General features: G+C 39.0%; 1 protein-coding gene and 1 pseudogene across 1 annotated transcript; one reads left to right on the top strand and one right to left on the bottom strand.

Annotated features, from left to right (window-relative positions):
- The first annotated feature begins 611 nt into the window (after positions 1-611).
- Positions 612-1,417, top strand: LOC136379673 (nuclear ubiquitous casein and cyclin-dependent kinase substrate 1 pseudogene; annotated as a pseudogene).
- A 5,037-nt stretch (positions 1,418-6,454) lies between these two features.
- Positions 6,455-24,304, bottom strand: FBXO45 (F-box protein 45). The gene is made up of 3 exons (XM_066346788.1): positions 23,984-24,304; positions 16,311-16,667; positions 6,455-10,685 (listed from the first exon to the last, which is right to left on the bottom strand). Exons 1-3 carry the CDS (start codon positions 24,302-24,304, stop codon positions 10,500-10,502), a joined length of 864 nt encoding a protein of 287 aa, XP_066202885.1. The 3' UTR covers positions 6,455-10,499.
- Between the last annotated feature and the right edge of the window lie 191 nt (positions 24,305-24,495).

Here is a 24,495-nt window from a genome sequence, read left to right as displayed (position 1 = left end):
CCCTCTCTCTCTCTCTTGCTAAAGCAACAACAACAACAAAATGACATATATTGGTGCCTGAGTCCATCCTCCTATCCCATTGGATTAGCCTGGCCATCTTATCTTTTAAAAGCTTTCCATGTATATATTGTCTTGATTGAGATGGATGTAGATGTCAAAACATAATATTTTACACTTTAAATATGTGTACCTTATTTATGTCAGTTACACCTCAGTAAAGCTATTTAAAAATTTTTAAACTTCCCAGGTGATTCCAGTGGGCATCCCCAAATGAGAACAAGTGAGCTGGGTCAACCTCCTCAGTTAAGTAGATAAGGAAACAGTCCTAGTAGGAAACCAATCTGCTCAGAAATCATGTCAGGCTAGCAACACGGCCAGGATTTACAACCTGCGACTCCGGAACTACTTACTCTGGTGTTCTTGCCTTGAAACCAAAACGGTAGAAAATTACTGAGGAAGAGACGGGGAGGGGGGGTGGGGGTGGGGGTGTTCGTCTGATTACGGGTCTCTGAACCAAGGAGCGGCGGAGTTTGAGAAGCCAGCAGCTCGGGGTTCTGCGGTATCGGCCCAAGTTGGGGGGGGGGGGGGCGCCAAGCACGCGGGTTGGGGGGGGGGGGGTTCTAGTCTTTGGCTTCTCAACTCGGTCCTGATTGGACAGCGAACATGTCTCGGCCTGTCAGAAATAGGAAGGTCGTTGATTATTCACAGTTTCAGGAATCTGATGATGCTGATGAAGATTATAGAAGAGATTCAGGACCTCCAGCTAAGAAAATTCCGTCATCTCCTCGAGAAGCTAAAAATAAGAGGCGATCTGGAAAGAACTCACAGGAAGATAGTGATGACTCTGAAGAAAAAGATGTGAAGACCAAGAAGGGTGATTCTCACTCAGCTGAGGACAGTGAAGATGAAAAAGAAGACCATAAAAATGTGCGCCAGCAACGGCAGGCAGCCTCTAAAGCAGCTTCTAAACAGAGAGAAATGCTCATGGAAGATGTGGGCAGGGAAGAAGAGCAAGACGAAGAGGACGAGCACCATTCCAGGAGAAAGATTCGGGCAGTGATGAAGATTTTCTAATGGAAGATGATGATGATAGTGACTATGGCAGCTCAAACAAGAAAAACAAAAAGATCGTTAAGAAGTCCAAACCAGAGACAAAAGAAAAGAAAATGCCCAAACCCAGGCTAAAGGCTACAGTGACACCCAGTCCTGTGAAAGGCAAAGGGAAAGTGGGTCGTCCCACAGCTTCAAAAGCATCAAAGGAAAAGACTCCCTCTCCTAAAGAAGAGGATGAGGAACCGGAAAGCCCTCCAGAAAAGAAAGCATCTGCGAGCCCTCCACCCGAGAAGTCTGGGGACGAAGGGTCTGAAGATGAAGCCCAGTCTGGGGAGGATTAAAAGTGATGGTGGTTTGGGAGAGATTTTATTTAAAAAAGAGAGAGAGAGAGAGAGAGAGAGAGAGAGAGAAGAAAAAAAGAAGGGGGAGAAAACCTACATAAGATAGAACATGGTTTTGGCTATGGCTTGACTCATGGGCTTTCAGTGCTTCTATTTCTTTTTGTTGAAAATAACATTTTTCTCTCTCTTTAAATTTTTTTTTAAAGAAAACCATTGTATGTTTGATTTACCTTTTTGTCTATAGATCTCTCTTTGCCACCTCCCTCTCTTCCCTTCCTTTTTCAATGAAAGCCATGTCAAATTAATCACTGGATTGACTGCTTCATCTTTTTATTTATTTATTTTTAATTTTTTTTCTGAAGTTGGAAACCAGGAGGCAGTCAGACAGACTCCCGCATGTGCCCGACCGGGATCCACCTGGTATGCCCACCAGGGGGCGATGCTCTGCCCATCTGGGGCGTTGCTCTGTTGCAACCAGGGCCATGGAGCCATCCCCAGCGCCCGTGCCAACTTTGCTCCAATGGAGCCTTGGCTGCGAGAGGGGAAGAGAGAGACAGAGAGGAAGGAGGGGAGGGGGGTGGAGAAGCTAATGGGCGCTTCTCCTATGTGCCCTGGCCGGGAATCAAACCCAGGACTCCTGCAGGCCAGGTTGACGCTCTACCACTGAGCCAACCGGCCAGGGCCTCACCTTTTTTTTTTTAATGGATGGCATACCACAGTTGAAAGCAATAAGATTTGAGATGAACACTATAGAAATGTAGCTTCTTGCTAAACAGTGGCAAGTTGAGCAGTGATCAAAAAACAGAAGGGTTTTAATTAAAAATGATTGCTTCTTTCTCTACATGGACTTTTAAGAAAATCAATTGTCATCTAATACAAGTTTATTTTTTACCTTGGGGGTAGAGCAGGGAATGGGTTACCTAACCTTGTTTAATGGTGTGGAGTTTTTTTGTTTTTCTTATTGCTTGTTATCTCAAAGAGATTCAGAGCCAGTAATTGTTTTATTCTGCTACAGTCTTTAAGGAATTTTTTTTAAAAAGGGCAAAATTTAAAATCATGCTTAATTTCCTATTTTATTCTCTAATGGTTCATGTTTTAAAATATATATATATATATATCCTGTTTCTTGGATAAAATTTTACCAAGCGTAAAAAAAAACCCTAAAATTTAAATGGCAAGATTTAGATATCACAGTGGATTTCTTCTCAAACTGACAATGTTTAGGTTTTAAGCAAATAAAGTACCAGTTAATGTGAAATGCAAAAAAAAATTAAGAAAAAAAAGAAAATTACTGAGCTTCCTCATTTTTTTTTAAAGGCACTTGAAAATTTTGAAGTGCTAGGATTGTTACTCAGAATTATAGGAGATGAAAGCTAAAACAAAAAACAAAAACCCCACCAGCCTTTACTTGATAGAGTCACTATGTAGAGGAGCAGTTGGTTGTCCTTTCAATGTGCTCCAGGTATACCCGCCCCTGAACCGCCCCCTGGATGGTAGAGTCCAGGGAGAAAAGGGAGCCAGTGAGGAACGCAACACATCAGCAGCTGTCACTCACTCACTGTTCAGGGGCCTGTTGACTAAATACTTCCTTTACCTCTGACTTAGTTTCAATACTTTTGAATATTTTTTTTAATTGTCAAAGTTTTTTTCCCCAATTTTTTTTATTGATTTTTAGAGAGAGAGGAAGGGAGAGAGACATCAATTTGTTATTCCACTTATTTATGCATTCATTGGTTGCTTCTTGTATGTACCCTGACCAGGGATCAAACCCTCAACCTTGGCATTATATGGACAACTCTCTAATTGAGCTACCTGGCCAGGGCTAATACTTTTGAGTATTTCTACCTCAGATTCAACATGCACAAAACTGAACTCATTATCTCCTACTCCAATTCATTTCTCCTTTTCAATTCCCTATTTTAATAAAGAGTAGCATTATTCACCCAAATGTCTACACCAAAAAAAAAGAAAGAAAGAAAAAGAGTATTTTATCCTCTACATACAAATGGTGTCTTTTTCTTCCTGAATATCTCTTAAATACATCCTCCCTCTACATCCTTATGGTTATCTTAGTTTAGGTCATCATCATTTCCCTGTCTAGATCTCCTGACTCATCCTCCATCTTTCTACTACTGCCTTGGGCAGCTGGAGTGATCATTGAAAAATACCATGGATCATGCCATGTCCCACTAAAAACTTTTGAATGGCTTCCTCACGAAAAATAGGATAAGACCCAAAATCCTTAGCACAATTATGATCTGGCCCCAATCCTGTTCCATATCCTCTCCCATCACTCTTCCAGAATGCACCCCGCTTCCATTTGTACTGAATATGCTTTTGCCTCCGTATCATTGTACATACTATTCCATCTGCCTAGAATGGTGGATCTGACCTCATTAATTCCTCATTATCTTCTAAGACTCACGTTTAAATACTACTCCAGATTAAGTTAAATCTCCCACCTTTTATATGCCATACTGGACATACATAACTCCATTAAAACGATTATTCTACTGTTTCATGGTGGGCTATTTCCACATTTGCTCTCTCACAAACTTTAGAGTAGACCATTTTGTTTTTTTCTAATCTCTACATCCCTAGGATCTGACAAAAGCCTGGTACATGTAGATGCATAAAAAAATTTAACAGCCCTGGTCAGTTGGATCAATGGTGGAGCTTCTGCCCAGCATGTGGATGTCCCAGGTTAGTTAGATTCCTGGTCAGAACACACAGAAGCAACCATCTGCTTCTCCACACCCCCCCCTTCTCCGTCTCTCCCCTTCCTGCAGCATGGCTCCATTGGTTTGTGGCCTCCGCCTCAGGCGCTGAGGATGGCTTGGGGGCTGAGCACAACACCAGATCTGCAGGGCATCACCCCCTAGTGGGCTTGCTGGGTGGATCCCAGTTGGGGCACATATGGCTTCTGCCTCCCCTCCTCTCACTAAAATTTTTTTTTTAATTAATGAATTATTAGTTATCTTCTCTGCTTTTTCATTAACTATTACTAAGTGGGTGGCTAAAAGCTGGGTAGGTAAGGCCTGACAAGGCGGTGGCGCAGTGGATAGAGCATCAGACTGGAATGCGGAGGACTCAGGTTCGAGACCCCAAGGTCGCTGGCTTGAGCAAGGGGTTACTCAGTCTGCTGTAACCCCACGGTCAAGGCACATATGAGAAAGCAATCAGTGAACAACTAAAGTGCCACAATGAAAAACTGATGATTAATGCTTCTCATCTCTCTCCGTTCCTGTCTGTCCCTATCTGTCCCTCTGTCTCTGTAAAAAGAAAAAAAATAAAGCTGGGTAGGTAAGGAGAGCCTCACAATTTCAGAAGCTGTGGCTCAGCTACAGCCACCTAAAATCTAGAGTGGTACAGGGGGTCACTATCCATTCCATGTGGTTCCGTAAGTGCTTAAGTTCACTATTCCCATAGACGGTGCTTGGAAAAGTGGATGCATTTGGCTACTCCTCAAAACTAAATATATAGCCAGTCTCCCTTACCAATGTGCCCTTCAGCAGCAAGTAGCCATACATCCATGCTCTTCACTGCTCTCAGTAATTTGGTTGTGAATTGTATAGCTCGTGGGTTTGTTGAAGCGGGGAGAAAAATCACTGACTTCTCTCATTCCAACCGTAACCATTCTTTCCTTCAAAGGTAAAGGTGATCAATAAAGGGGCATAGATGAATAAAAGACCTTTTAATCACTGTTTAGAAAATATGAACAAGTTAGCTATATCAAAATAAACAAAAATATTTGGCCTATTCCCATTACAATATGCCTCTAATTAATCTAACTTTGGAAATTAGCATTTAAATAAGCCATTTCAGAAAGCCTTTCACAAAGGAGATGAAACCTCAAAACCATCATTACTCAATGCCATCCCCCATTTGCGGAAGAAAGGAGAGCAGAAATTCAATATGATTAAGTATCATACTATCTGATAGACAGGACTTGACTTCCCTTTTTTCTTAAATGTTTTCTTGTTTAAAAAGAAACAGAAGACTCTGGCTGGTTGGTTCAGTGGTAGAGCATCAGCCCTGCGTGTAAAGTCCCAGGTTCAATTCCTGGCCAGGACACACAGGAGAAGCGCCCATCTGCTTCTTCCTCCTCCCCCCTCTCCTTTCTCTCTATCTCTCTCTATCCCTCCCGCAGCCAAGGCTCCATTGGAGCAAAGTTGGCTCTGGGCGCTGAGGATGGCTCCGTGGCTTCTGCCTCAGGCGCTAGAATGGCTCCAGTTGCAACAGAGCAACACTCCAGATGGGCAGAACATTGTCCTCTAGTAGGCATGCCGGGTTGGTCCTGGTTGGGCGCATGCAGGAGCCTGTCTCTCTGCCTCCCCGCTTCTCACTTCAGAAAAAAAAAAAAAAAAAAATTTCAATAGAAACAGAAAATGAGGACTATCAATAGGATGATCTAAGGAAAATTCCCTAATGATTCTTACTTCTTCAGTCACTCATTATGAAATCCAGTACATACAAGTTGAATGATGAAAATCTTAAATCCTGAGGGGTTGCTTCTATTAACAAACTATATTTTAAAGAGTAGAGAACATGTTGTTCTCATTATTTTAACGAATACATTAAATAAAAAGCAAATGATTCAGGGGAGGATCCAAAAAAGAAATGAGGACAACAGATTGGTAAAGCTGTCCCTGAACAAAAAGGTAAATGCAGAAATTTACACCTACTTTTCTTGTAGAAAATTAAAACCTTTTACATAAATTTTAACATGTTAATACAGAAAGAAACTTTTAGCAATATGATCAATCAACTAATTTTTAAGGTTTTGGATCACAGAAGCCATTTATTCAGCCATGACAGTCTCTTATCACTCTTGGCAAACCACCACATTATCAAACAACTGTTAGCTGGAGGTGGAGACAACAGAGGAATAGCATTCTAGTAAATGTTCCCTGTCCATATTCCATTCTAAACAAGGGAAATGTAGATCTAGTAAATTTCATTAGGTTTGGCTACTAAGGTACCCCAGTTTTTCTTTCTGACCAATGTATAAAAAAGTTCTTTGTTTTAAATGTAAACAATCACAGGTGGTTAATGTTTTAACTTTTTATTATGAAACTAAAGCAAAATAACAAAATTTCAAAAATTAAAATACAGAATTCTAATTTTAATTCTAAACAAATATGAAATCTACATCATGAACCAAAAATCAGTTTACCAATATTTAAGAATAAAGGGAAATGGCTAAAATGCATTCACAGTCATTATTTCTTCCTTATTAGCCTCAGACTTGCATCCTTTTCTTTTGTGCTTCACTTGGACAGGACACAGAATATTTTTCTCATCTATCTTATGTTAGTATGGTTTTTAATTCAGAGCTTTTCTTTTCCTACATAGTTCATCATCTGTTTCTTTAGTAAATACGCAAGCACTTGCCTATTGGGTTGAGATGATGTGAACATAAAGATGAGTCCATCAGAGATCCTGTCCTAAGATGTTCAGGGCAGATAAGACACCAACAAATAATAAATATAAATAAATTTACACGAGGTATAAAGTAACATAGCATGGGTTAGTATAGATAAAATATAAAAATAGGAGAATTTCAAGGAAGGAGAGATTACATTCAGCGATAGGAACTGCAGAATGCTTTGTGAGGGTAGTATTTGGGTTGGGTATGGACTGTTCCTTTAAGGAAGGGTTCAAAGTGGTCCCAATTATGGTAGCCTTGATTTCTGGAGAAATCTGTAGAACTCCTTAAATTCCTATCTCTTCAAACTCTTTATTTTAAAAAATGATCAAAAATATTAATATTGCAGTCTATATAAACAGCAGTTTGGGAATTTAAATTAAAAGTTAATTATAGTAACTACTATATGGTTTAGGGCTTTAAACTCTTATGGTTTATATTCTCCTCTTTCCAGGTAAAATCATATCTAAAATGCAGAGAATGTCTAATCAATGAGCCATGACTTTTAAGTATTCAACCTGGCAAAACATACTTGTTTTAGGTGCTTTCTCAAATCTAAGCCTAAGCTTACATGAATAAAAATGAAGGAGATGAAATAAATGGCTTAACATTCAAAAGTCAGATGATGAAAAAAATGGTAACTGTGAAATGATATATATTAACCACAGATTTCTTTGTATGAAATGTTTTAATGAATTATGAGCCATTGAACATTACAGACTTTGAACCTTAATATTTCTTCTTTCCTATGTAAAACCAGATAATTAAAACTATCTCAAGTATAACAGAATACATAGTATGAGTGAGACTAGTAGTAATGTCTGCTTATATATCTGCATGCTTCATTAACATTAAGAACTAGAGAATGCTCCCAGTTTCTCCAATCAACAAGGCAAATTCAGTTACACATTCTTCCTGCTCATAGTTTCAGTTGAAATAGAACAAATATTACTTTGCCTTTCAACAGCCTTTCTTATCCATCACACAAGCCCTTTCGCATTATTTTCTCTACACTCAATATTCTGTGAGGTAGTGAAGAGAGGAGAAAGGGAGCAAAGTTGTGGTTTTTTTGCAGATGAGAAAAGGTGAATTTTGAACTCAACCATGGCAACACATTGAAAATCATATATGAAGCTTATAAAAAAAATCCTTATGGTCATATTATATCCCAGACCAACATCAAAATCTTAGGGTATGGGGCCCAAGTATCAGTATTTTTCAAAATGTACATAACTCCAAAGTACAGCTAAGGTTGAAAACTACTGGTTTAGATGACTTATACTCAGTCTGATTCAAGTGCAAATGTCTTCTATTTAAATGCTCTCTCAGCACCAATGGAAAAAAGATTCCATTTTCTTGAACACTGTAGCAGTTTGTTTTAATATTCTGTACAGCTAGTATTGGTCTCTAGTAACAAGTTAATTTATCAGGTTATAAATAAAGGCTCTTCACTCCCCCAAAGCTTGTGCTAAATATGAACCTCCATTTTTATATAATTTGCAAATGAGATATTAGGGAATTTAAATCTTTGAGATAGGAATAGTTTGTTGTTAAATATTTAGGCAATTATTTGATTCTAGGTTCAATATGTAATAACCATGTGTTTCTGTTTCCATTCAGCACCTTCAAAACTGTTACAAAATGAATGTTTACTAATAAGACAAACAAGGTATAAATAAAATTCTCAGAAAAAGTTCTTAGAATTGGTTATATCAATCACAACCTGGAAAAAAAACAAATACTTAAAGAATATTTTAATTTTCTAACTAGCTCAATCTTCATCCTGAACCAGTTCTCTTCTGTAATCAAATTTTAAACTTTGCCAAATTGAGTTATTCTACAGCAAAAGTCAATTTCTGTAGCAGCTATATTTGCTAATATATGTAACATCATTTCACTCTGCACTACTAAATACGGTTTCCAGGTTTCTTCTTGACACGGATATCGGTATCAAAAAGAATCTTTAACAAACTTCACCTTTAAGCAACATACCAAATACACAACAAATATCTGTAAACCTGTCATGTGGCAAAAATAAATCTTTGTTCATGACTGAAATCCCTTGCCTCATAGGAGTATTGACAATCTTAATTCTCAAGGAGCAACCCAAGAACCCCAGCCGGTTGCTTGCTGCCCCTAATTTTATTAGATTTTAAGACAAAATATACATACAATCATAACCTTTAAAAGTACAAAGATTCCACTTTCCTTAGTCAATTCTTATCACAAAGGTGTATCTGAAACCATACAATGTATACTTTCATACAGAAAGATGATGCTTGTTTCTCTTCTAACAAAAGAAAATCTCAACTCATATATGTTATATTAATTCCAAAAAGTATTAGTGAAATCAGGTTAGTCAAAAATTCGGAATAGGAATTAATGTTAAACTCTTCTACAATGAAACCTTCAAAATATTGCCTGCCTGAAGTTTTCAGCACAAGGTGTTTTATTTCAAGTCCCATGGGGGCAATTATCTATAATAAGATTAAGAACATTCTTAACCTGGGTTCAGGCTGGCGTTGTTCCAGGTGAGTGAGTAAACATTTTCTTGATAACCCCAATGAAGAGTTTGAGGCTTAGATTGTTGTATAATGTAAACAATATGAAATTAAAAAAAAAAAAATTATAACACATCTACAGCATAAAGTTACAAAATAAAAGGACTATTAATCAATTCTTTTCCTAAGATCTGTGCCTAACAGCTTTCATATTTGAGGCCTATTAAGGGCAAATGGCAATATTCTGTGTTTTTATGAGACACTTTCTTAAAAGGTCAAAAAATACAACCAGATACTACTATAAAATGCATATTATTTTATGTATGATTAGGAATAAATTTACGTTCCCTCAATCTTTACCCAGTATATTAAAGGACTTCTGCAATAATTTTGATCATTAAAACAACAGACTATAATAGCTATGAAAACTGCAAACCAAATATAATACAAAATGAACCAATACAACACATCTCCTCTTAAAATCCTCTTCTTTGTAGTTACCCAATCGTCCCTAAATGTTATTTTACTTTTGTACCATGTAGTGGTTTTAAGAATTGAACTAGAACAAAGCAACCCCTTTGTCCTTTTTTTATACACATATTATACAATTTTTAAAATAGCTGCACAATTTTACATCTCACTGCTAGAGAAGTGCAGTCCAAGCAGACCATGCTTCTCAATATATTAAAAATAGTAAATAAAACCCAACCAGTTTCATACTTTTCTAATAGTCAAGCTGGCTGGAAAAAAGGGGTCTAGAGAAAAAACAGGCAGTTGTAAAACAGGATCAGTCTTTCTTCAAAAACACACTACTTAAAAATCTTCCTATTTCCCTATCTTATCCCTTTTACAGCATCTCTAAGACCTCGCCTTAAAAGCTGGAAATAACACATTGTTAGCTTAGAGACAAAATCTGTTGTAACATGCATATGTCAAACTGCCCACTCAACATCAACTGCCCACTCAACCAACTGCAACCCTGAGGATTTTTCTGGCCCAGTAGAAAGAGGAAACACTAAGATAATCTTTGCTGTAGAGTTGCTTCTCCAGTTAACATTTTCATGTGTTTTTCAGGATGTTTCTTGGACATGCATGTATGACACCATCACTTCATGATTCTACTTTCCACAAGCAGATATCTCCTCTACTCTGTCTTTCATCCCAAGGAAGCCACTGTCATCCATCCAAAGGTTTACCGAGGTAAACCAAAGTCACTTCTGTGTTGCCATATACAGCAGAAACCGCTGGATATAAGCAGGCCTTTGGAAGTCCTCTAAAGGCAACCCCTAGGAATTCATATCCACGTTCAAAAGCTAAAGTCTTATCTTCCATGTCCAAGATGACGCGGATTCTTTCTCCTATCTGCAAACAAATATCAAAAGAAGGTTAGCATAAAACCCATCAAGGGCATAGCTAGAAGAAACATGACACAAATGGATAGGTTAAAAATAATATTAAGAATATATGCCCTGGCCTGACCTGTGGTGGCGCAGTGGATAAAGCGTCAACCTGGAAATGCTGAGGTCGCCGGTTCGAAACCCTGGGCTTGCCTGGTCAAGGCACATTTGGGAGTTGATGCTTCCAGCTCCTCCCCCCCTTCTCTCTCTCTGTCTCTCTTCTCTCTCTCTCTCTCCCTCTCCTCTCTAAAATGAATAAATAAAAAATAAAAATAAAAAAATAAAAAAGAATATATACCCTAAAAAAAAAGAATATATACCCTAGGCCCTGGCCAGTGGCTCAGTGGATAGAGCATCAGCCCAGCATATGGACATCTCAGGTTCAATTCCCAGTCGGGGCACACAAGAAAAGTGACCATCAGCTTCTCTTCTCCTCCCTCTTCCCCACCCACAGCCAGTGGCTCAATTTGGTCCAAGTGTCATCCCCAGGTGCCGAAGATAACTCTGTTGATACAAGCCCATCAGACTCAGGTGCTAAATATAGCTCAGTTGATTCAAGCATTGGCACCAGATAGGGGTTGCTAGGTAGATCCCGGTCAAGGTGCATGAAGGAGTCTATCTCACTATCTCCCCTCCTCTCATGTAAAAAAGAAAAAAAATGAATGTATACTTTAGAAGTTATCTAGAAAAACCAGAAGAGAAGGTTTCTGATCAGGGAGAAACATATAGAAGGAATATGTCAATTTCATCATAGCTGCTTGTTTTGATAATTTTTAAGATTTGCATGGGATCTACATTAAATACTAAAAATTTATATGTCCCCCTAAACAGTCCTCAGATTGTATTTACTCTTTGATTTCAAGGCTTTTCTTAAGAATGATACCACTAAAATCTGTAACTTATCGTATATTACAAAAAAAAGGCTATATGATAACCTCTTCAAATTACTATAGCATACACACAGACACACAGAGAGAGCACTATTATTCATCCATAAAAAGAAATGCACTTTGGATATAGGTTACATAGTTGAGGGCATGAAACAGGGAATTCTTTTTTAATGAGTACAGAGTTTATGTTGGGGATGATGAAAATGTTTTGAGTACAGATAATGGTGATGGCTATAATGTCACTGAATTATATACACTTACAAATGGTTAAAGTTATAAATATTGTATATTTCACCACAATAAAAATTATATATGTATTATAATAAAATACTTAAATAGTCTTTAACATTAAAGCAGTTCTACATACAATGTGGAACCTATACAGTCATGAATACCCAAGTCTGACTATATATTCTAAAGATGCAAAATGGGCTTTTTAATAAGTTACTTTGTGGACCACTGCTATTCATTATAAAACACCTATTCATTATAATAACAGCAGCACTGACTATTAAAACTAAACTGGAAGCACAATATATTCAGTTATTTTCCAATTTGGAAAAATAAATAAATGAGGATGTTTTATCTTTATAATTTGCATCTAAAAAAGATTGTTGCAGCACTGGCCAGTTTGCTCAGCGGTAGAGCGTCGGCCTGGCGTGCGGGGGACCCGGGTTCGATTCCCGGCCAGGGCACATAGGAGAAGCGCCCATTTGCTTCTCCAAACCCCCCCCCCCCCGCTTCCTCTCTGTCTCTCTCTTCCCCTCCTGCAGCCGAGGCTCCATTGGAGCAAAGATGGCCCGGGTGCTGGGGATGGCTCCTTGGCCTCTGCCCCAGGCTCTAGAGTGGCTCTGGCCCCGGAGAGGCAGAGCATCGCCCCCTGGTGGGCAGAGCGTCACCCCTGGTGGGTGTGCCGGGTGGATCCCATTCCGGCACATGCGGGAGTCTGACTGTCTCTCCCCGATTCCAGCTTCAGAAAAATACAAAAAAAAAAAAATACAAAATAAATAAATAAATAAAAAAGATTGTTGCATCTGTATACTTGGAGGCAGAAAGTCCTAACATTTGCAATCAAAAATAGTAATCTAGCCTGACCAGGCAGTGGCGCAGTGGATCGAGCATCAGACTGCGATGCAGAGGACCCAGATTCAAGACTCTGAGGTCACCAGCTTGAGCGCGGGCTCATCTGGTGTGAGCAAAGCTAACGAGCTTGGACCCAAGGTAGCTGACTCGAGCAAGGGGTTACTCGGTCTGCTGTAGCCCCACGGTCAAGGCACATATGAGAAAGCAATCAATGAACAACTAAGGTGTTGCAACGAAAAAACAGATGATTGATGCTTCTCATCTCTCTCCGTTCCTATCTGTCTGTCCCTATCTATCCCTCTCTCTGACTCTTTCTCTGTCTCTGTAAAAAAAAAAAAAAAAAGTAATCTAGCCTTAGCTAAATTGGTTAGAGAATCGTCCCAAAGCACAGAGGTTGCTGGTTTGATCTCCAGTCAGGGAACATACAGGAACAGATCGATGTTCCTGTCTCTCTCTCACTTCCTCTCTCTAAAATCAATAAAATAAACATTAAAAAACATAGTAATGTAATACTCCCAATTATGCTAACCCCTGCTGTTGCTGTTGCTTTCCTTCATTATATTTCTTATCACAAGTAACTACCAATATTTGCTTTTATCCTTCCTTTACCCAACTCACAGATTAACCCACACTCCATGTTATGGACCTAAGAACATCCTAATTAACATCACTATTACTACCACCAACAAAACATGAAAAAACAACCAAAAAATAGAAATGAAAAGTTAATATTTTGTTGGGTTTTCATTTTGTGATTTATTTGCATTATCTCTTGATCTTCACATCATTCCTCGATGCTATCCTATTTTACAGAAGATGAAACTAAAAACAGTATTGCTCATGATGAAATACACAACTTTGCTTCACCTCTGACTGAGCATACGGCATGCGCACAGCACCGGGAGCAGAAAGAAGTCTTACTAGCTTCAGGTGTCAGAGGGTAACTTGAAGATGATAGAGTAACTGGAAACAGAGTAGAATATCTAGAAGCAACAGAACCACAGAAAGATGAGCCCCAAATCTGAGAATAAATTCTGCCCAATTATTGTGTGGCCACTATATCACATAGACACAGAGGAAACGTCTAAGGCCCCAGGCTGAAAAAGTAGCAGCTAGGAAAAAACAGACCTGAACAAAGACATTAGCTACTGTACATGGATTTTATAGTTTAAGTCGAGAAAAGTTAATTGCCTGCTAGAACAAAAAAACCTACAATCTTCATAAAAACAAAGCAATTTCTGATGGAACAAAACATTCCAAATACTATAGCATATTACCTACAATGTCCAGTTCTCAGTTTAAAAATCAATGGATATGAAAAGAAACAGGAAAGTGTAACTTATACTCAGGATGAGGGGTGGGGGAAGCAATCAATATAATAAACTGACTCCATTAGCCTTGATGTTGGGTTGGCAGACAAAAATTTCAAAGCAGTTATTATAAATATGTGCAAAGAATTAAGAACAAAGTCTAGTATTAATGAATGCACAGGCAGAGAATCTCAACAGAGAAATAGAAACTGTAAAAAAGAACCAAGTGAAAACTCTGAAGCACGATAACTAAAACTCACTTTTCTGGCTTAATAGCAGAGTTGAAATGGCAAAGAGAAAGCATTTATGAACTTGAAAGTAGAGCAACAGAAATTGTCCAATCAAAAAAATTAAAAAGATTAAAAAGAACATAACTTCTAAGACACCAAGACAAGATTAAATGTAAATGGGTTAACATTCAAAAAGTAGAGCTTTATAAAGCAAGACCAAATTATATGCTTCCTAGTCCAAAGACTGAAAGTAAAAGGATGGAAGAAAAGAGGTCCCTTGCAAAAGATAGTTGTCATAGCTATATTAGTATTAGACAAAACAGACTTAAAGACAAGGAATATTACTAGAGTCAGAGAAGGTCATTTCAGAATGATAGAGGAGTCCATCAGACTGGGAGATACAACAGTGACAAACAGATATGCACCTAGTAGCAGCTCTAAAACACACGAAGCAAAAACGGACAGAACTGAAAAAAGAAATAAATTAGCAAGTATAGTAGAAATTTCAATAAATAATAGAACAGGTAGAAAGAAAAATCAGTAAATACAGAAGACTGGAACACTATCAACCAACTTGATCTAATTGTAATTTACGGAACATTAGATCCAACAACAAAATATCTGTTCTTTTCAAGCACACGTGGAACACTCATCAAGACAGACCATATACGAGGACTAAAACAGACTTAAGGTAAAAGAATAGAAATCACACAGAGTACGTTCCTTGAAAAACAAAGACTGAAGGACTTTGACTTTCGCTACAAAATCTCAAGGCTAGCCACAAACAAGACTTGATCATCAATGATTGTTAAGTTCAGACACCCTTCTCCTTCAGGTATTTCCAGCGCCTGAAAGGACAGTGAAGAAAGCATTCTATGAAAGAAAATCCTTCCAGGCTTTTCTACCTCAGGAAATTGAATATATTTTTAGATCTACTTTAGTATCCCTGACTTGAGGTCATTACTGAGGCTAGAGCTTTCAAGCCACATGTTTTTCTGAAAAATGCAATCTATAATTCCTTAACATTTCTAATTTCTTATCAGATTATTATCTTTTAGACCTATGGTAATCATATAGCTTTTCCAAATACAAACTATAATTTTAACCCTAGAATTATATAAATACAGTATAAGGCTAAGACGAAAAAATTTTGTAGAAATCAAAATTGACACCTCCAGAGGCTTTGAATCCACAAGATTAATAGTAACAGAGGGTGTGTATGTCCACGCACCCAGTGCATCTGTAGGGCTGAGATGTCTAGAACAAGTAGATTTAGATGTGCCATGATAGAGGGAAAATGAGAGCATGCGTTGGCAAACTACGGGCCAAATCTGGCCTGCAGCCTATAAATAAGGTTTTATTGGAACACAGCTATACTCAAGTCAGTTACACTTTATCTATGACTGCTTTTGTGCTATAACAAGAGTTAGATAGTTGTGACAGAGACTACATGAACCACAAAGCCTAAAATATTTACTATTTGGCCCTGTACAGAAAGTTTGCCAACCTCTGATTTAGAGCAAAGATGAATTACTCAAGGTTAAATATGTATTAGGAAACAAATACTGAAACACTAAAAAATTATCACCAAAGTAGCAAAGAAAGGCCAGTTACACTATTTAATTAAAAACTACCAAAAGAGCCTGACCAGGCGGTGGCACAGTGAATAGAGCGTCAGACTGGGATGCAGAGGACCCAGGTTCAAAACCCCAAGGTCGCCAGCTTGAGCGCGGCAAAAGCTCATCAACTTGGACCCAAGGTCGCTGGCTCGAGCAAGGGGTTACTCAGTCTGCTGAAGGCCCACAGTCAAGGCACATATGAGAAAGCAATCAATGAACAACTAAGGTGTCACAACAAAAAACTAATGATTGATACTTCTCATCTCTCCGTTCCTGTCTGTCCATCCCTGTCTATCCCTCTCTCTCTGTCTCTGTAAAAAAAAACAATAACAAAACCCCCCCCACAAAAAACAACTACTACCAAAAGACAAAGCTACTATATAAAATTCTGTATATTTAAAACAAATTAAGGCACAATTTGACAAAGACTCACATCTAGGAAACATCTAGTTTCTCACCTGATATTTTGGTGCATTGTTGCATTGTGGAAAACTGCCATTGACTTCTCCATTATGTAGTAGATTATTGTCCACCAGATTCCAGCCCCAGCTCTGGTCATCACTGCCCAGCAACGCCACATAACCTTGGCACTGCATAGGGGCCCGTTTTGTGGCAATTCCAATCACTGCCACAGTGCCCAGAGGGCCCTCCCACCACACTTCCCATGCATGGCGGCCCTCACTGAAACCAATCTTGGTCCTTGCACCATCAGTGCTCTGAGCAATGGGGTTTCGATGTAAAGTAAAGCCATTTTTCTTAATGTAGACATTCCTGGAGCAGTCATTAGTGCTGAAGGCATGTTGGAAAGCACGTATCTGAAAAGATGAAAAACAGACCAAAGTATTAGAAGTTTGATTTTTTTAAAAATATTAAAAAGTACTCAAACCTTTGGCTATGTGTTTTTATACAACAAAACTACATATTTTTAAACAATATAGTATTTCCAAGAAATGGCTAAAGTTTCAGGATGGGACACTAACATAACATTTAAAATAACTGCCAAATGCTTCATTACTTAACAAAATTCTAAACCATAGTATTATTTCTCCAGATAGACTTCTTAAAATATCAAAAGATATATATAAGAATCCATACATTTTAGAGATGATACTAAAATGTTTATGGATAACATAATGATATCTGAGAACTGCTTTGAAATAGCCAGGGTTGAGTATGGGAGTGGGTAGGGTAAACCTAAAAATAGATTGGCCATGAATTAATCATTGGTAAAGCTTGGTGATAGGTATAGGGAGGTTCATTAAACTATTTACTCTAGTTTATATACAATATTTTTATATCAAAAAGTTAAGAGATGCACAGTTTTCACATTGGCAATCCCATCACCAAAAAGAATATTTTAAGTAAAACAGAATTTAGTCATAGTAGCTCTAAAGTTTATGAAAAATTTTAATAACCACAAATGACTTTAGACCCTCAGCCTCCTTCCTAGGTAATACTCATACACTGAGACAGCACCACTCTCATTTTACCAAATCAAATAATCTCCTAGATAGCATCTAACTTTAAGCACTAGAATTTATAAAGAGATAGCCATTAAGTATAGCTACCACTGATAGGAAAGGTTAGTTGACCTTTAGTAATTACCAGTTTTTTTTAAGCTTTCAAAAGAAAAAGAGCATAAAAATTGCTACTCCATACAATTAAAATTTTCTCATATTTTAATAATTTAAAGCTTTTCGCGGCCATGGCTGGCTGGCTCAATGGAATGGACAGTGTCGGCTGGTCGTACAGACACCCCAGGTTTTGATTCCTGGTCTGGGCACACAAGAGACACAACCATTTGCTTCTCTTCCCCTCCCTCTCCCATTTCTCTCCCTCTTCCCCTCTCACAGCCAGTAACTCAATTGGTTCCAGCATTGGCCGCAGGCACTAAAAATAGCTCAGCTGATTCAAGTATTAGCTCCAGACAGGGGTTGTAGCACAAACTGGTCAGAGTGCATGTGGGAGTCTATCTCACTATCTCCCATCCATCTTATTTAAAAAAAAAAAAAAAAGGTTTGGCTTGGGTTGTTTTTTTCTTTAATCTCTTACTTTATTCAAACTACCCAAAAGCAGTCAAAGGCTGGGGCTTATTGCTTTAGTTAAGCTGAGAAATTAACTCTAGAATCACAGAATTTCAACATTATGAAGGACCTTAAAGGTCACCTAGATCAACTCAGGGATAAGGACACAGAACTAAAAGTTAACAGCTAATTAGAGAAAGAGCCCCACCGAGAAGTCAGGTATCCAGTCCCCCCACCTACTGTTTATTTACTATTAACCAGTACTTCACTGTTTCACTATTGTACTCCAGAGCAGAGATCTAATAAAAAACAAACCAGCCTGCTTATTCAGATATCCCATGTTTTCATAAAGAGGCTGTAAAACTGACGTATTACTTAATTTTTTTTATTGTTCCTATTTATAACACACTTTTAAGTACCTAAAAGATCAGAACAGCCCCATGGACATTAATAGGGATGGGGGGGTGGGAAGTACACAGAAATGTAGCAGAATTCTGGCATTTTGGTCACAATTATTTAAAGAGAAAAAGAAAAAAAAAAGATCAGAACAGGATTAAAGGAGGAATAAAATGTCCCTAAAATATTAAATATGTGTACTGCCCAAATTACTTTAGGTTACTACCAAGATATTTAATGCCTCATTATAAAACATTTAATTAATACTCATGTATGCCTACCCATAATTCTTGTAACAATTAATTGCTTTTTCTCTATCCTTATTCTTTTTGTCACAATGACACTATTGACAACCTCTTCCTCAAAATTCTATGACATTTTCCTATTACCCTGGACTGGTATTTCACTGTAACTTCTTTTGCTGACCATTCTACCTGTTACCCAAAATCTCTAGACTCAATCCTTAACCCTCTACCTGAATTCTTTCCAGACCTGCCTTTCTAAAATAGCACCTTTATTACATCTCTCCCCAGTACAATAACTTCTTACAGTTCCATATTGACGACCATATGAACTATAAAGGCTTCTTTTTTCTTGTCGGTAGTATCATACCTACTTTCCTCCTCCCACATATCTTCTAAAACCAGTTCCAGTCTTACCACCTTCATGAAGCTAATTCTTAATTGGGACCACCCAATCTCCCTAACATCTCCCTCAAATTTCTACCCTCCCTAGACTGCATTGTACAACACTATTCTGTACATACTTCAACCACTTGATTTTTTTTTTCTTTTCTTTTCTTTTTTTTACAGAGATAGAGAGAGTCAGACAGGGACAGACAGAAACAGAGATGAGAAGCATCGATCATTAATTTTTAGTTGCACATTGCGACACCTTAGTTGTTCATTGATTGCTTTCTCATATGTGCCTTGACTGCGGGCCTTCAGCAGACTGAGTAACCCCTTGCTCGAGCCAGCGACCTTGGGTCCAAGCTGGTGAGCTTTTGCTCAAACCAGATGAGCCCGCACTCAAGCTGGTGACCTCAGGGTCTCGAACCTGGGTCCTTGGCATCCCAGTCTGATGCTCTATCCACTGCGCCACCACCTGGTCAGGCCTCAACCACTTGATTCTAGTGAAAAATATCTTGCAACAAGTTTAATGTAACCTAAATTGATCAAACCTCTACAGGAAACACAAAAGGCAGAAGAGCTTGTTAAACAATACCGTGGGAATCCGCAAACTCCAGACCAAGGGTAAGTACAGGGAAATAACCTGATTCCTTTAACAAAAAAATTACAGGTTGGGAGATGGGGAGATGGAGGGTGAATTTGTAGACTGAGGTAGCCTTAAGAGACATGTCAACTGTTTTGCCATTGGAATATTATATAGACCTTGATAGACTGAAAATTTTAAATGAACTTCTAATATTTATGAGATAATTGGAAATTTGAACACTGCATTTTTTATATTAAGGATTTACTGTTAATATCTATATACTTTAGAGATGTTATGATAATGTGATTAAGTGTCCTTATCTTTTAGAAATGAATACTAAAAAATTCAGATGAGCCTGACCAGGCGGTGGCACAGTGGATAGAGCATCAAACTGGGATGCGGAGGACCCAGGTTCAAGACCCCAAGGTCGTCAGCTTGAGCGCGGGCTCATCTGGTTTGAGCAAAGCTCACCAGCTTGAACCCAAGATAGCTGGCTCGAGCAAGGGGTTACTCGGTCTGCTGAAGGCCCACGGTCAAGGCACAGATGAGAAAGCAATCAATGAAAAACTAAGGTGTCGCAACAAAAAACTGATGATTGATGCTTCTCATCTCTCTCTGTTCCTGTCTGTCTGTCCCTATCTATCCCTCTTTCTGACTCTCGCTGTCTCTGTAAAAAATAAATAAATAATTCAGATGAAATGGAAAGGCAAACACACAAATTAATAAATGAAAACAATCTGTCTAGTTCCTGCCTCTCAATCTCATGCACAACCTGGACAGTACATTATGGCAAATGGCTTTAAGATCTAGTTTAGGCCCTAAGTTTAAATTTAAAGAATTATAATTAGATGGTAAGTATGACTAGAATAATTGATGCGATTAAGTGACATGGAAAATAAGAACTTTTAAAAAGACAAATTCTTAATAGACAAACAACTCCAAATACTTTCCAGTTTTATGCTATCTCAAGCCTGTTCCCATCCTTCTATTAGTTAGCCAGGCTCCTTGGAAATCCTATCTGACTCTTTCTCCTCCCTCATCTCAGCCAGTCAGCTAGCTAACTGTTCACTTATGTGGATTTGTTCTCTGCAATAGCTCTCTCAACCACCAAGTACCTCTGAAATAGGTACTAACTCCTGCCCTCCCTAATTCATCTTATAGCCAAGCTTTTCTAAAGCACAGCTCTTATTCTGTTACTCCTCTGGTCAAACTTCTGCGGTTTCCAACTGTAAAACAAAGCCCAAACTATAGACTGAAGGCTGTGTTTCAGATACCTCCATGATACACCTAGTTTCAGCTTATCTTTAAAATCATATTTCCCACTACTTTAATTCAATCAAATTATTTGAACTTCAAAACAGCTGCCTACATGACTTCTCTTGGATTCTCAAAAACACTCTATTCTACCCAAATTGAACTCATTGTTAGTCCCCTAAATCTAACCCAGGTGATCCCTATATTATATAATATAAACCAGATACCCTAGGAGTCATCCTTAGCACCTCCCTCTTCCTCACCCCTCATTCACATCTACTGCCAAGTCCTCTAGATTTTTACTTCCTAAATCTCGCCTAAACTTTTCATCTGTTCTACTACCTACGTTCTAATTGACCTATGCATATTTCTAAGGTTCCCCTCCAACCTGTGCTCCATAATGAAGAAATAACCTCTTAAAAATGCAAACTAATCATATCACCAATCCCCACATGCCTAACCCCCTTTTGCTTATAGTTCAAAATGGCTTCCCTAGAGTTTGGTCCCAGTCCACCTTTTTCTTCCACCTTATCTCAAACCTGCCTCACTTTTGCTCTCTATGTTCCAGCCACACTGATGTATTTTCTGTCCCTCATATTCGGCAGGTTTCCTCCTGGAAGGCTCTTCTCTCACTCCTTGGACTAGTTATCCTTATCCTTCAGGTCTCAGTTTATCATTATTTCTTTAAAAAGGCCTTCCCTGACCTCCATACCTAGGTAAAATTCTCCATTACTGATGCTCAAAGCTACAAGTATGTCTCCTTCATAGTACTTACCAAAGATGCAATTTTATAACTATGTGATTATTTGATTACTACCCCCCCCCACTAGACTGTAAGGCAAGACATCCATAAGAGTTTGTGTCTGTTTTTATTCACTATTCCATCTACAAAACTGAGCATTGTGCTTGACACTCATATTTTTAAAATAAAAATACAGAATATGCTGTATGACACAGCCTTTGTTTTCCCCTTGTCCTGCTTTTGTTCAAGGTATTCCTCTTAGCAAAATGTTCCAACCCTCCACATCCTTAAAATTCAGCTCAGAGTCTGACCAGGCGGTGGCGCAGTGGATAGAGCGTTGGACTGGGATGCAGAGGACCCAGGTTCAAGACCTCGAGGTCACTAGCTTGAGCGCAGGCTCATCTGGTTTGAGCAAAAGCCCAACAGCTTGAACTCAAGGTCACTGGCTCCAGCAAAGGGTCACTCGGTCTGCTGAAGGCCCGCGGTCAAGGCACATATGAGATAGCAATCAATGAACAACTAAGGTGTTGCAACCCGCAATGAAAAACTAATGATTGATTGCTTCTCATCTCTCCGTTCCTGTCTGTCTGTCCCTGTCTATCCCTCTCTCTGACTCACTGTCTCTGTAAAAAATAAATAAATAAAAATTTAAAAATTCAGCTCAGATACAATCTCAACCTCAAACCTTCTCCAGTCCTCCACTCAACTTGTAAATCTCTCACTGAATTAACTTCTAGTATTTTTTTTATATTTCTAACAAAAACAATTTCTACCATTGGTTAGTTATTTCTGTACATTTCTTCCTCCTCTATTAGACTGAGGGCTTCCTTACTAGACTGACTTCTTTTGAATTAATCTTTTTATCTTCAAGATATTTAAGAAAAGTCCTCCAACATCTGAATGAACATGTTATTAGTACAAGTCTACCATACTTACAATGCACACAGTAGAAAGACATACAAAATACTTTTAAAAACTTAAGAAACATAAACTATTTAGGGAGGGATACAAAGGAAATAGGTAAACAGGCTGCCCCCAAGCAGGGAAACTGATTGGCTGTAGGACAGGGACAAAAGGAAGATATTTTGCTTCTTTGGAATGTTGACTCACATGAACACATTATCTATTACATATTATTATATGTATCTCAAATTATGTGAATATATCTATTACAGACCACTGTAATTTAACATAAGTAAAAAAAAAAAAGTAAGCTTTATGGAAAAATAAAACTTATGAAGCCTATACATTTATCAGGTAAAATAGGTCAAAAATTACAATCTTCTGCACTCTATAAATTACAATTAATACTACTCACTGTACATTTATACCATGTATAAACATAGCCATCGTAACTGAATGTGTTATGTCACTCAGTAGAAAAACAACTCGATAAATCATATTTAACAGTAATATTCCTCCCTTATCTTACTAAAACTAAAACCTACTTTATTATAGAGGAATAAATTTTACATCTGTTTCACATAGGAAAAAAGTTTACTTCTTATTCTGACACCCACTGGCAATCAAGCATTAAAAAGAGGTGTTTTCCCTTTTTAGTTATTAATGCTTTTTTTTTTACATTCACCACATTCTAAGTCAGACTTTATACGCTCTCCTACATGTTCTTGGTAACTGCTATACTGAATAATAGCGTTATTCATCCAAATGAACTCAATCAAGCTCAAGGCCTCTTGTTTACATTGCCTGAAAAAGCCTCTCAGCCCTACTATACCTGTTACTTGACATTTTTATTTGCATATGAAAAAGGTAGGGATATGCATAAGAATCTAGAAGAAAAAAGGCAACAAAACCGGAATTCTATGACAAACAGAAAGAGACACATCATCAAGGTGGAACTAAGAAAAACTTCGCAAGGAAGTATCCAATAATAATGGGACAAGGAAGCATTCTCATGGTTAAGCGATGCCCATGAAAGAATGCTCTATTAACCCTGTATCTTCAAAGTTAGCAGGATGCCTAGGACCACACTCACTTATAAGCCTAAAACATAGTGGAAGAAATCAGAGAACCTGAGTGAAAATAAAGAAAATAAAAGGTTATTAATCAGAGCTTGGTTAAGGTTCGGTGGATGTGGGGGTGAAAGCCGAAGTTAACGCAGCAGGAAGATCTAATAAAGTCTATTTGGAAGGAACGGGGAAAAAAAGATGAGAGTATTTAAGGTACAACAATGGGGGTGGTCTGTCTTTAAAGGGAAAGACTGTGGAAAGTAGAATGAGTGATGGAAACCAGGGAATGAGAAACCATCTGGTCCTTTAAAAAGTGTATCACGGAAGTGGGGTGGGTTAAGGAGCAGAACTTCAATCCAAAGAGAAGATCTTTAAGGAGGGGGGAGGTGAAGTGAGGTATTGACTGGTGCACTGGAAGCAAAGGCGGGATGGTGACGCCAGGGGTCTGATTCACAAGCTTAGATGAGAACCACTGAGAGCGGTGCGCAGGAGCGGGACTGGGGCAGCGGCTCGGCCCTGGGCTCTCTCACCTTGGCCTTGTAGCTGGGCAGGTTGCAGAGGATGTCCGTGCGCAGAGCCTCTTCTGCCAGGCTGCGGGCGCACAGGCTCCGCCACACCTCGCTGTTCTCATCGCCGTGCAGGCAGCGGTACCAGTGCTTGCACACCAGGGCGCAGCTCCGCAGCTCGGACAGCTCCAGGTAGGAAAACACCAACTCCAGCACCCGGCTGGGCAGCCGGCCCCCGATACCCGAGGACCCAGAGCACGAGCCGGCGCCCGCGCCGCTGCTGCCGCCGCCACTACAGCCGGCGCCGCCCGAGGCTGCCCCAGCCCCCGGGGCCGGCGCCGCCATAGCCTCACCAGCCGGCCCGAGGGCCGCCACCGCCGCTGCCACTTCCCCCCGTCTCTGCAGGGGAGGCCAAGCCTCGCCTAGAGTCCGGAGCGACGCTCACGGCCCCTTTCACAGCCAACCGTCCGGCGCCTCCGCCACTCCCGCCCCTGCCCGGTGCGTCCACCGGCGCCCCGCCTCACTGAGGGCAGACA

This window comes from Saccopteryx leptura, chromosome 8, assembly GCF_036850995.1.
Source record: "Saccopteryx leptura isolate mSacLep1 chromosome 8, mSacLep1_pri_phased_curated, whole genome shotgun sequence".
NCBI lineage: Eukaryota > Metazoa > Chordata > Mammalia > Chiroptera > Emballonuridae > Saccopteryx > Saccopteryx leptura.
Note: the sequence above shows the minus strand (reverse complement) of the source record. Positions and strands in the feature narration are given on the sequence as shown.